The 14,155-nt window shown below is 40.8% G+C and overlaps 1 protein-coding gene across 1 annotated transcript; it reads right to left on the bottom strand.

The window, feature by feature from the left end:
* Positions 1-3,269: 3,269 nt before the first annotated feature.
* Positions 3,270-7,363, bottom strand: IDNK (IDNK gluconokinase). The gene is made up of 3 exons (XM_010219788.2): positions 7,117-7,363; positions 6,007-6,050; positions 3,270-3,669 (listed from the first exon to the last, which is right to left on the bottom strand). Exons 1-3 carry the CDS (start codon positions 7,144-7,146, stop codon positions 3,324-3,326), a joined length of 420 nt encoding a protein of 139 aa, XP_010218090.2. The 5' UTR covers positions 7,147-7,363; the 3' UTR covers positions 3,270-3,323.
* Between the last annotated feature and the right edge of the window lie 6,792 nt (positions 7,364-14,155).

Raw genomic sequence — 14,155 nt, 5'->3', positions numbered from 1 at the left:
GAGTTTGAGGTTGCAAAAGGGAAGTGGTAGGAAGTAATTTATGTAGATATTTTCATAGCTGAAAATAACTGTGGCTTGGGCTCTTCAAAGTAACTAACACGACTTGACATTTTATATGGACCTTGCATTAAAAAGTGAGACCTCCAGTGAGTCACTCAGGTTATATTTTTAAGAAGAAAACGTAATCTTTTTGACAGATCCACTCTCAAATAAAAGACCCAAGGGTGAGGTGGGGAAAAGGAGTGTTTTTTAAACGGTGATTTTAATGGTGATTTTAAATCTTAGTACCAAGATACCAAAACACTGAATATAGCCTACACGAATACCCTTTTGAAACATTCAGCTTACCTGTGTAAGTATTTAATTTGCACATCAATGAAGAAATACTATATTTGAAGTCAATTAAGCAAAGATTAATTTTGATCTAAATTCTGCAGTGAACCTTTAGCTAAATTTACATCTCGAGGTATAATCAATGTTTAATTTTTCAGTAACTACTGTCAGTGTGCTTTCTCATAATAAGCTGATAATCTTTTTATAGACAGTCTTAGACTCTCAAATGGAAGAGATGGTAGAATCCACTTGTGACCCTTGGAAATGCAATTCTCTCAAGCACGTTCCTGCATGTTAGCAGAGTTGCAGCATCTGAGCAGGTTTTTCCTGTGGTGGGAAAACGTTGACCATCCCTGCAAGCCATGGTGGCCTTGTAACATGGTGTGGTTAAAAACTAACATCGTGCCAAAAATTTACGAAACACGGAACCAGGAGACTAGTGTTCCTAGTTCCTGCCATATTGGGAAAAATAAATCAGCCCTCAGAACAAATGAGAAGTTGATTCTGAAGAGTTGTGCAAACTTCCTTTCATAAATGAAGAGAAAAAAAAAGGGAGCTTAGAGGCAAAGCAAGCATAGAAAGTTGTCTTGCATGGGTGACTTTCCCATGCTTCCCTGAGAGCAAAGGTTTTCAGCTGCTACTTGTCTTTTGTTGCTTTTGTTCAAACGGAGGTTCAGCTATTCTCTGGCTGTATCTTTGATTCTCTGAGATTGAAAAGTAGGGGAAACCTCTTCCAGTCTTCAGTTACAGAGAAAGGAAAGATACTTTTCGCTTTTTTTCAGGTCAGTTTTACGGAGGGAAAAAAAAAGGTGTTATTTTTAACATCTTGCTGTGTTCAGTCATTTGTCAGCTGTCCTTAGAAATACAAAGTTCTCATGAATGTTAACCAAGCAACATTTAACTAGCTTAAGCACAACAAAAACATACTGATGCTTTTTGGCTATAGTGCAACTTAGAACAAACCTTGTACTTTGGTTTTCTAACAGAACTACGTAAGTGGGTATTATAACTTTCAAGCACAGAGAAGATATACCTTCTACCTGTTATAACTAGGTTACTTAACAGTAGCAAAATCTGCAGCTGTCATTTATAATCTTAACAGTATATTATTTAAATGGTTGATTTGTTTTGCTCTCATCAGGATTTGAACTGGAAATGGTTTGTTTTGCAATAAACTCAAGCAAAAGTCAAGTACATTCTTAAGTATGAAACATTCCTTTCATAATAGACAGGTCATATAAAATTTGAGGGAAGGCTGAATCTGAAGGAATAAAATATGGAAAGTGCAGTAAGAATGTGTTACTCTGTTTAGAAGAGAGAGACTTAGAAGCCCTGGTGCCTAAACAGACTTCTACATGAGAGAGGGATTTCCCGAGGGTGCCAGCCAGTTTGTGAGCGTGATATAAATACACAGATCTGCACAGGCTCTGCGACGCTATCCAGTTTAAGAGCTTAGTTTTCTAGATTCTCCTGCTTAAAAGCTCTTAGTATCTTTCAGGTACAAGGGACTGAAATGGAATCTTCTTGCTTGATACTGTGTTCTGTGGCAAAATGCAGCTGCACCCCCATCACTGCTCTGTCCTGTATTCTTTAGCTTTACTGTGTCCAGAAAAAAGTGAATGTACATCTGCATTTAAGAGTGGACAGATGCAGATGCGCTTTTCTTATAAAATGGCAAGGAGAAAATACAAAGACTTCATTAAAGATGACAGTACCACAAGAGGGTGCCATTTCTTTAATTTTCAGTGCATAAACTTTACAGCTCAGTAACACTTCAGTTTCACAATTCACTTTCAGTAGACTTTGCCTCAGAGCCTTCCACTTGGACCATGGCTGTCCCTCAGAACAACCATGAGTGTGCAAAAATCAACTGAGGACGAAGTGAGAAGATGTGTGTGTTTTTTTTTTTTTTTTTTTTTCTCCAACTCCCAGGACTGCTGTAATCTACAGGTGCACAGCTTAACACTGCTAACTACCTGCTCTTTTTCCTCCGGGTGAAACAAACAGGAAAAGACCACTTCTCTGTGTGTGTATATGTTTGCATGTTTACAATCCTAAATCTGTATTCAAAATGATTGGTTTCAGTCAGATTATGTTCATATATAATACTGGACTAAGCACTGTGGTTAATGCATGGTAAACCACAAAACCCTCTTACCACTGCAAACTGAGAAGTAAGATGAACATATTCCAACTAGTTACCTAGATAAAAAGTATTCTAAAAGCATTTCAGCTCACAGGTTTTATTCAAAAACTAATCCTCTAAAAAAAAAATCATAAATTTTCCAGAGAATGCTAAAACTAATAATCCGTGCGCAATTGTACCTAGGGATGATTCCATTCAGTCTAACTTGTGCAATCTTTCCAATAGGAATTAATATAACCTTGTGAAAACTTTGCAGATAAGAGACATAGCTTAGAATCATAGAATCATAGAATGCTTAAGGTTGGAAGGGACCTCTAGAGGTCATCTAGTCCAACCCAAAAGGTGTTATTTTTCTTGCCAAAAGGCAAGAAAAAAAAGGACTTAAACCTTAAATTCTGTGACTATATTGAAAAGAAAGAAGTATATGAGAAATGGTTTGATCTCAGGTTTTAAAGTAGTTGTAGGAAAACCTATTCATAAGTGGACTGGGCATAACATAGGCTTAATTGGAAGAGTAAAGCATGTTGAAAGAGGGAAATGAAAGAAGGTCCAATGCTGAAAGAATAAAAGTTAGGGTTTTTTAAAGAAGGAAATATCCATCAATCCTATGCTCAGTATCTTATCTTACTGGCTGACTCACTACAGCTTACTTTCATCAGTGCATGCACTCTGAATAAGAGGATGCTAATTCAAAGCCAATCTGATGCCCTTTTCATTTTTTTTCCAAAGCTTTCAGAGAATTGTGTTTTTATATCGTCTTAAGAAAATAATTAAAATGCTGTTTTACAACTCTTGCTTGAGAGAGTTTCAGTATATATAATTTAGAAACAACTCTGAAAATGCCTCATTCTGAAAAAATACCTTTCTCAATTTCCAGCACTATTTCAGGAAGAGATTTTTCTATACTGACTGTAATGAAGTTTTCTGGTGCTCTAGGAGGCTCCAGGGTATCAAACTGAGATTTAAGTAATTCAGATGACATAAAATGTCCTCTCCTCTTCTCCAGCCGACGAGCAATGACGTCTACAGGCCCATCCAAATGAACAAAGAGGATCTTCAGTGCTGTGTTTTCTCTGGGTTTCTCTGGCTCATTGCTTTCAAGTGCCGCAGGTCCACTGACTAATATACATCTATATATTTTCTTCAGCGCAGAGCAGGCCAGAACTGCATCTTGTCTAGATGCTTCTTCTCTACCGAGAAGAAAGAAAACACACCAAAACGCTTGGTATATTAAAATAGCAGCTATTCTGTACAGTTCTTATAGTGGGCAGCCCCTGGTTCCTTGCAGAGAACACCCTTAGATGTACTGACACTTCTTTTTTGTTGTTTTGACACAATTTTGAAATCAATTTGATAAGGAATGTAAGGACCTAGTTTGAAAGTAAGACCAAGATAGCCTGACTCCTACTAAAACCTCTATCTTAGGACAGTTCTTTATGAGCCACCATTCTTTTGATCAGAACATAGTGCAAAGAAGTGTCACAGGCATTTCCTTAATTGCTGAAAAAAGCAGCAACTGAATATTCTCAGAATCTCCTGTCTGTCATCTAAAAATGATGATATGCATCCCTCTAGACAGTAATGCCTGCTGAATGAATCAGGGTGACTGAAATGTCTGGCACAAGAAAGTACATTCTCTAATCAAATTAAAATGAGGTATATTTAACAATGATGCACACTCCTGAAGCAAATAAATGAGAACTTACAGTATGCAGTATTATCAGCTAGGTGAGCCCATGCCAGCCTCAACTACTTTCAAGTAACTATACCTTGGCATCAGGCACTATTAAAGCATACTTGGTACTGCCAAGGTTTTGGAGACGTCCTAGGCCTGTGTGTCACAGAAAGCCATGGATCGTGTTCCAACAGGATCCAGACAAACTTCTCAGTAATTAACCCACACTCTAACAAGGCACTCACGTGATGTGCACGCACAGGTACCAGCCTGGATGAAGCCACAGTAAAGACACTTGGGGAGCAAGAGAGATAGGGGAGGCAGGGCTAGATGAGAAGTTTTGTCAGAAAAAAAACTTTGAGATCATGTTTGTAAGCAAAGTGATACATTGGGAAACAAGTGGGTGATGCCATAGGATGGGTGGCCTGTTTCTCCTTCCTTTTTCTTTTACATGTTGCTAGGGAGCCTGGGATCACAGAATCTCAGGGATCCAAGAAGCAACGCAACATACTGGAGCAAGCTAAGAGGAAAAGGACTTTTTAGCTGTGATCCTCATCTTTCTGCTTGAGGCAAGTGTGTAGTGTGTGACCAGGTGAAATGAAGCATCACAGAAATGCAGTTGTGACAGGACAGCAGCAGTGGGATGAGTCACAGCTCTAACTAGCTGTGTCAGGGGACCAGTTCCATGGTATTTAGAAGGTATTTTGCCAGGGGGAGACCCTTTGGAGTCTCCCTTAGAGTTTAAGATTCTAGATTGGTCTGAAGAGAAATCAAATTCTCCCAAGGGCTGAGGCCCAGCAGTTCATCAACCTGCTGACATTTTTGGATGGCACAGATGAAACTCACAAGATCTGTCCTATCTTGAAACATCAAGATAAGGCCTGATGTTGGAGATAAGTGGCTAAAGATGCAAAACAATTCACAGTTTTTGAGCATCCTCAAGTTCTTTGCCACTTGCTTCTTATTCCTTATTAAAACAAATTAAAACTTCAATTCACTCATCAAAAAAATCTGTTGTTTCACTGCCCGAAAAACAGCTAATGTTATATTCTTGAACTGAAATGCATAAAAGTGATCTTGTATTTCATCTTGTATAGGAATCTGATAATTCAAATGTTAAATCTGTTCTAAGGTAACTGCTTACACAAATTGAATTGTTATTTCTTTTTCCTTGCACTTTGGGATACTCAGGTTATGCTTTGGATCAAATTCCAGTTATTCCAAATTAAAACAGAGTGAAAAATAAAGTGAGCTTAAAGCTACATGTTTTATTCTTCTCATTTTGAAGTTTCATAAAACTTCCTTTGAATTATCTTTGTCTGTTTCTGAACATTTAAGGCAAGACTATTTAGGAAGTATGTTTTAATTAATAAACTTAAAGATTGAATGATGAGCTGGTCAACTGATTTAAATTTCTGAAAATAAACACTTATAAAGATAGATTTAATCTTATATTAACCAATGCTTATGTTTACCAATCATTTTTGAACTGTACTTGACTGAAACTAGTGAGATTTTCAGAAAAAAATCCTAAATTCATTACTAAATTCATACCAAGTTCTTGGCTACTCTGGAAGTAGCTAATGTCACACTTAAAATTCCAAAGATACAGCTTTCAAAAATAAGTTCTTATACAGTAGAACAAAACTATCATTGCCAACAGCATTCCCAACATTATTACTCAGGAGTTAACATTCATCCTTATTCTGACACCTCCAGTAGGTGAAAACAGAATGGCTTTGCTAGCTGCAGAGTATTTTTATACTATATAGATTTCTGCTTTTGAATACAATAGGAAAAACACTTTGCTTTGTTTAGCTGGAACTCACTAAAGATAGAGAGGTTTTCTTACCTCCTTAATATATCATGCAGTGCACAAAGCCATGGAATCCTATCCTAAATGGGAAACAAAATTATTTGTGAAATTTATTTGAAATAACAATTTTATCATTTAGAATATCTGACTAGAAGTGAGAATTAGCATTATAATGTGGAGCAGGTTCAATTGTGTATCTCTGCTGTCACTGCATTAAGCTTAAAAAGCCCAACACACCTTGTTAACAGTAAGAAGGTTAAGTGGAATAGTACCCTTTATATTGCAAATATCTAGAATTATCTTATGGCACTAATACACATAACATGCTTTGCAAATCTTTGAAGAACCATCAGATTATTTAATGCCTCTGCTAGACAATTCAAATGTTAAATCTGTTCTAAGGTAGCTGCTTACACAGATTGAATTGTTATTTCTTTTTCCTTGCACTTTGGGATACTCAGATTATGCTTTGGATCAAAGCTGAGGATTTCAGGAACTACTCCGAGGTGTCAACACAGATCCAAAAGTACTTATCTGAAATAGATTAGTTACATAATTTTCATGTCAGTAGGAATCACACATAAATGCAGTCACAGCCATATTTTGCAACACCTTTGCTTAATAGAGTTTGGAAATACAACGCAAGTGACTGATATATGTCATAGAATCACAGAATGCTTAAGCTTGGAAGGGACCTCTAGAGATCATCTAGTCCAACCCCCCTGCATACGCAGGGTCACCTAGAGCACGTGGCACAGGACTGCGTCCAAGCGGGTTTGGAAGATCTCCAGAGAAGGAGACTCCACAACCTCTCTGGGCAGCCTGTTCCAGGGCTCTGGCACCCTCACTGTTAAGATTATTTTCCTTAAGTTCCTGTGGAACTTTTGATGCTTTAGTGTTCTGGCCGTTTCCTCTAGTTCTGTCAGTGGCCACCAGTGAAAAGAGGCCAGCACCATCCTCCTCATTGCTTCCCTTGAGATACTTATATGCACTGATTACCTACTTGTGAACTACCAAACATGATCCTCCCTCTCTTCCCAGCTGCAGTCCTACAGGTTTAACCTGTTTACAGTCAGTCTACCTTACACAAGGTACATGAAGAAAAGTGTGTCGATGCCTATTCTCTCAGGATTTATCCAAAGTTACCTCATCATTTAGTGGTATCCCTTCTGCCATCTTCTTTTTATTCTCTGGAGAATGATAATCATCTGCATCATAGAACTTCCATCCCAACTAAGTGGGGGGGAAAAAATAAAGGAATTAGGGACCATTCTCCTAAACTGGATTAGCTAACAAGAATCTCAGAGTTTATCCAGGCGCCTAAAGAATCACAGGCCTCTTGCACAGTATGAATCACCATTTATGCAATGATGTTTACTGAAACCACAAAATAAGATTAATAAGAAACAGCAAGAGGTGATGAACAATGGTTGTTGCTGCTTACATAAATTTGGGTTACACTGCATCAGTGATAGTCACCCGATCCTGATTTAGTGAGCAGACTATCCCGATAAAGGGCAGTTGTTGTGCCCGGTGTAAATACCAGTGAACTACAGGCTGCCAGAGCAGCAAGAAAAAGTTAAATTTATCTAAACAAATATAAAAATAAATAAATGGCAACAAGCACCCACACCTCAACCTTGACACAACCATACCTTTGCTGCCAAGCGGGACCCCACGGTGGTTCTGCAAGCGAGCATAGCAAGTTGTTAGATAATCATCACCTTAAACCCCCTTTTTTCCCCAAGAAATGAGCTACCCTCCCGCCGGCTCCAGTACAACCGCCCACTGCCACCACCATCGCCTCTGCCTCTGCTTCCAGCTGTTGAAGAGGAAAACATGAATCTCGTCTGCAGCAGTAACACCAACATTTCCAAGTCATCAGCACACCTCCTCACAACCCCAGCATAGTTAATAATTACTTAAACCTATAAAAGCCAGCAGCACATCAAAAATACAAACAGGGCAGCAGGGCGCCGGTGAGGGCCGACGCGCGTGGGGCTCCCGGCGCCTCGGTGGCAGCCCCGGGCTGCGCGGGGCGCCCGCGCGGGCCGGGGAGCCGCGCCGGGGCCCGCGGTACCTACTTCCCCGAGCCGCTCACGCCCATGACCACCAGCAGCACCATGGCGGGGCCACGGCAGCTCCAGCTCCTGCGCCAGCACCGGCTCCACCGGCCCGGCCCGGCCCCTTCCCCTTCCAGGCGCGGCGCCGCCTCCCTGCCCGCCCCGCCGCCTCGGCGCCGCAGCCGCGGGCGGCCGTGGCGGGGTGGCAGCCCCAGCCCAGCCCGAGGGGCTCCCGGCCTCGGGGCGGCCGTGGCGGGGTGGCAGCCCCAGCCCAGCCCCGCGGCGGTGGCCCGGGGGCTCCCGGCCTCGGGGCGGCTGCCGCGGCGCCGGGACGGGGTCCCCGCCGGGCTGCGGGCACCTGCGCGGTGGGACTGGCCCTAAGATGGCGGATGCCGCGGAGGGATGCCGGGCCCGCCACACGTGTGGAAAGAGCAGGCCGGCAGCAGGAGAAAGGGAGGCTTTCACTTATTCATACGTTTAGATCATTACTTGTTTATTACCCACCCTCCCCTTTCTCCCTATTTTTTTTCACCATGTTTTTCATGGCTGCCCCGGAAGGGTGTGTAGGTGGGCAAGCCTTGCTCGCCAAGCCCTGGCATTTTGGGCTCTGTGAGATCCCAGAGCCCCCCGGCCTGCGGGGCTTTCTGCCTCTTTGGCATGATCCAGAGCCCCAAAGGCAACAAATCATAGAATCATTGTAGTTGTAAAAGACTTTAAAAATAAATCCAGCTGTCAGCCCCTCACCACAGTGCTTGCTAAACCATGTCATCTACACATTTCTTGAACACTGCCAGGGACGGTGACTCCACCACTTCCCTGGGCAGCCTGTTCCAGTGCTTCACCACTCATTCTGTGTAGAAGTTCTTCCTAATGTCTCACCTGAACCTCCCCTGGCACAACTTGAGGCAATTTCTTCTTGTGCGTTTTTCAGTAGTTGTTCTGGAGCTCAACCCCCACCTCACTACAGCCTCTTTTCAGGTAGTTGTAGAGTGCGATAAGGTCTCCCCTGAGTTTCCTGCAGATTAATCCCAGCTCCCTCAGCAGGTCCTCAAGAGGTCTGTGCTCCAACCCCTTTACCAGCTTTGTTGCCCTACTTTGGATATGCTCCAGCAGCTCCTTGTTGTCCTTCTCGTAGAGAACGGCCAAAAACTGAACACATCTGCCCAAGTGCATCCATCCACTTGGCCTGTGCCACTGAGCCCTGCTGCCGCCATGGGTGGCCTTTCCGGGTGAGATGGCCACCTCTCCCAGCCCTCTGCTCCCTTGCTCATCCCTTGCTGCCCTCTTGCTTGCATCTTTGCCAGGTGAAGTAACTTCAATTGCTTATTAAATTGAAATCACATTGTGGTCTTGCTTGCCCTTTTTTCTTTCCCCAGTAGGTCTTTTGTCTGATTTGGTGTTTCTGGTTTTCTAGTAATTCCTAGCAATTGATTTACTACTTGCAGCCTAACAACATATGTGAAGCATATGCCGAAGGGGTACAACAGAGGCAATGCCTGGACTCCCAGCAGCATCAGACGCACAAACGTAAAGTGCACCAGGGTCAGTATGGAGTGTTTATTACCTCTGCATCCAAGAAGGTTTTCCCTGGAGATTTCCCAGTTGAGGCATAAAGAAGAGTCCCTTGCACAGCTGGGCGTCAGTGCAGGGTGAGGAGTGCCGGGAGGGCGCTGTATATACTACGCGTACGTACAGCAGGTAAAAGGCTCCTGGTTTGTGTACGTACTGTACACACGTGCACCAAGCACGCTCTGCTCATCGCCCAGGTGCAGTGGCACAGGCCCAGCTGCGTGACTGTGGGTCAGTGTGCCCTGTTGAGGCTCCTTTTCCCACGGATAGGGAGGCCTGGCTAGCTTCCATCACCCGTCTCCTCAGCACTCTGGATTTTCCCAAGCCCGTGCATATTTATGTAACTGTTTTCTTTTGCTTTAGCAACATTACTGTTCTTCAAAGATTAAATTCTGAATACAAAAGGCAACATTTATTGGGACTGTGAAGGCTGTTCTGACTTGTGGCTTAAGAAGAGCATGCAGCCCATTACGTATGCCATGCTTTAGTGTCAGACTAAAGCAGACACTGCTTTAGATCTCTGCAGACATTTATTTTGAAATCTAACCAGGAGAGCTCCTGCAGTATGTCTGTTTTTAAAAGTCCCCTTCTGAGCTCAGTCGCTGGAGGAAGACAATGAGAACTTGCCTATCTAGCTCATTTTCTGCTTTAGAATTCATCTTTGCAGGATGCCTGAGCCAGAGAAACTGCTTTGCTAATGCTGCAAAGAGTGCTGCGACACAGCAGCAGCAGTGAGGAATAACATAATTTCATGCATGTAAAAAGAACTGGGTGACAGTCCCTTCACAGAAAAGATTACAATTTAAATAAGAGGCTGTGGACAAGAAGGTGTGTGGGTTTAGCCTGTTTTAAAGCCTTTCTTGCAAATTTTGTGCTAGTTTGGTATATTTGAGGGATGGAGGCGGCAGTATAGACACACCTGGTGGGATCTCAGACCTATAGCTCATGCTCCTTTTGGATGGCCTTCGCCTGCAAGCCAAGACAAGCCAAGCAGAACACGCTGTGCTGCTTTTGCTCACATCCTTTATGTAGTACATGGATAGGAGAGTTGCTCTGGTCTTGTGCAGTGGGCATGGCAAGCTTTTATGGACCTTGGGAGGTTAGCCAGAACTGCCACTTCTTGCAACAAAACATGGAAGGAAGAGATAATGTGTAATGGAAGGAAGAGATAGTTTAAAATGGGAAGGAAACAAGGAAGGAAGTATCTGGGAAAAAGATGAAATGCGGGACAGTGATGAAATGCTGGACAAGAGTGGTGATTATGTGATATTGAATGTTCTATCGTAGCTCTGTGGGTCCACTGCTAGCTTATCAGACACCACTGTTACCAAGGTGGAGCAGTGCCTAGTAAATATATTTTGTAGATTACAAATGCTGGATTGCCATAATAGGCAATAGTGCTAATTCTAAGTGTAGTAAAACAATGTTTCTCGTACATTCATGAATATTTGACCTTGTATGATAGATTTATCAATATTTTAATGTAATTGCAGTTTTAAAGCATGCTTTATAAGAATATTTTCTAAAATGTGCTTTCCTATGATAGAAGCCTTTTTTTTTCCAAAATAAAAAATACAAAGTCAGTCCTATTTTCCACAGTTAAAATGGGTAGCATGATTTTATATGAATCAAGCCTCAGAAGAAATTATCAGGAAGCTTATTAAGTCTGCCTATGAAACATTTATTTCCTTTGCAGAGCACTTCAAGTGAGGTAAAGAGTGATGAATGCCTTGCCTTTTTTTACAGCCGTTTGACCACTTCACTGAGATTGGAACAGCCTGTATTTCACTGACTTGTTAAGAATTTCTTAACAAAGAAGACCAGAACTTTGCAAGTTACTAGGCTCTTAGTCAAGCAACCCTGTCTACAAATCACTAGTGGACCATGATGACACCCTTAAGGTGCCCATTGACCAAATTCAAATTATATTTTAGTAGCGGTGGTGCTGTGCTAAGGGAATTATGTTTTCCTGGGATCTTACTTGAATTCTTGCCTGTTTTATTTTGAGGCAATGAGAATTATTTCATTCACATGAGAATTTTTGGGAGATCCAAATGTCTTATATCACAGAGGCTATCAATTTCGATTGCTGGTGTTAATAACTTGAAAATACCTATGCTCATTTACACCCCCTCAGATTTGCTAAGCCCATTCCCAGAATTAAAATTTTAATTTATCTTTGACAGCAACCATTGAGATTCTCTTGACATCAACAGCAACTGACCATTTTGTCTACTGTGCACATCTAATTCCTTTTGTAACCAGATTGTCACAATTATAACTGATTTCAATATTACAAAGCATATTTTCTGTTTTACATTTTTTTTCATAATGCATAACTTCGTGTTTTATGAAAGGCTCTAATCCAAGATGGTATAAGATCATCTAATAGCTATTTTTTTGTCCATGTATTTTCAGCTAATCTTTCCGGGAGTTCTCTTTTGCTTCAGCTTGGGCTAAACTACCATGAGAACTCGTGTTCACCGTGCTACGTGAGGAGCAGGTCACTCCTCGTGCGGATATTGCAGAGAGGGCAGGGAAAGGCAGAGAACTAACCAAGCCGTACAGGCACAGAAACCTGCAGGCAACCCAAAGGTGGTGTAACAGAACAGATACATTCAGCTCCTCCTAGTGTAGTTCACTTGGTTTTTGCAGATTTAATTTGTATTAGTGGCCAGCTAGGCAGCTGAATGGATAAAGCTCATGTAAAATATTGGTTCTTAACAGGATGACATTATGTATGCTTCATTATTTGCTCAAAGTGTTTTTAGTTAATTCCTATATCCATTAAGATCTGCGAATCCCTTTGGTTTGAGGCAAATGAGGATTTCAGTCTTACATCCAGACAAAATATGCTTTGTCTTATTTTTATTTCTTTAAACATAATGTGGAGGGGTATGATATTTTGTTAACTAAGGAAATTTATTGTGATGCTATAGCTGAAGAGGGAACAGTAATTGGCATAGATGCCACAGAATAGGTGCCTTCTTTCTAGTATTGAAAATTCATGGTATTCAGCATGATGGTAGAGTCTATAGATATTGGTTTTGAAGCTTTGATGTAGTTGTACAAATGAGCTGTGTTTCAGGGATTCCAGTGCACTCATTGAATTCAAGCAGGGGACAATGAAACCTAAATATTTTCTAAGGCTTTATATATTGCATTTAACATATAGTAACAGATGAAATTAAAATACAGTGATGAAGGATAAAAAGCCCTCAAAATAAATAGTTATGATAAAATTTTTACTTTGCATATGCTTCTAGAACCTTAAGACAGCTTTTTTTTTTTTTTTTCTCCCCAGATCCCAGGTTTTAAAATAGACACTAAATGTCTTTAAAAACATGAATATTTTATGACATTTCTGAGCCTTTCTGGTTTGACTTATTACTTGATACTGAACTCACAGAAGTCAGTGAAGCTTTGTCATAAACTTGAATTAGTTACCTAATTTTAGATAAGGGAATCATAAAATATGAATTTAGTAACTGGTAAGGTTTTACCAGAGGCATTTCTGTTACCTGTACTTGTATCTATGTCTTTCCCAAAGATTCCAGGAAAAGCCTGACAAGGAATGAGCATTCTGTTGGGTATAGAATATCCAAAACAGAGAAAGAGCATACCCTGCATGCTGTGAATTCCTAATTGAAACTTGCCATAACATAATGGAAAACTTTTATAGGAAACTCCTATAAAAGAAGAGAAAAAAAAAGGTCTCTTAAACTTGCCAGCAACATCCAGCATCACAGATACTGATTTCTGTTATAAAAATGAGAGATAGGATACATTGGGTTATCTTAGCTTCCTCAATCATAAAGGGAAGACAGGCTACCTTTCTAAGAGCTAAGGCTGAAATTACTCAGATCCTTAGGGATTCAAGTGAAATCTTGAGTATATAGTGGCAGTAAATATATTGAGAGTTTGTAATATGAAACATGCACTGTAAGAAGTGGCACTACACTAGAATGCTGCTTTGTTCTGTACTAGCCAGAATTCATCCTCATTGTGATATAAATGCGATTCAAAGTTTGGCTGTGTTAATTAAAATGATAACGAAAGTTTTCAGGGTCTGTTTTACATAATGTGAAATTGGGTCTAAATTCCTTCTGTCATGGAATAGATAGTGGGAGGCTGAGGAGAACGCAGGACAACTGAAGTGACTGTCTATCCAAATATGATTTCACAGTACTGAAAAACAATGTCTATCTGATAAATATGAAAAGCTTACAGCAATTTGGGATCAGTAAATCAAACTAAAGCTGCTGTGGCTTTTATAAATATCACATTAAGTGTTTGTACGTGTTGCCTCATGCCATTTTTTTCATAGTGAAGTGCAATGCCATAGGGCACACTGCGCATGAAATAAAAGATGAGATGTTGATTTTTTTTATTATACATCCAGTTTGCAATACAAAGGAAAAAATAAAAAAGTAAAAGAAAATGGGAACGTTTTTTTCTTCATTCTTCCTGTATGACACAACATGTTCTCATGTTGACCCTGCAGCTGAAGAAATGACTAAGTAACTGAATCTAACTGTAGTTAAGAATGCAAT

Source organism: Tinamus guttatus, unplaced genomic scaffold (genome assembly GCF_059628265.1).
Source record: "Tinamus guttatus ecotype Peru unplaced genomic scaffold, ASM5962826v1 Tinamus_guttatus_pri_ptg000021l, whole genome shotgun sequence".
Taxonomy (NCBI): Eukaryota; Metazoa; Chordata; class Aves; order Tinamiformes; family Tinamidae; genus Tinamus; species Tinamus guttatus.
Note: the sequence above shows the minus strand (reverse complement) of the source record. Positions and strands in the feature narration are given on the sequence as shown.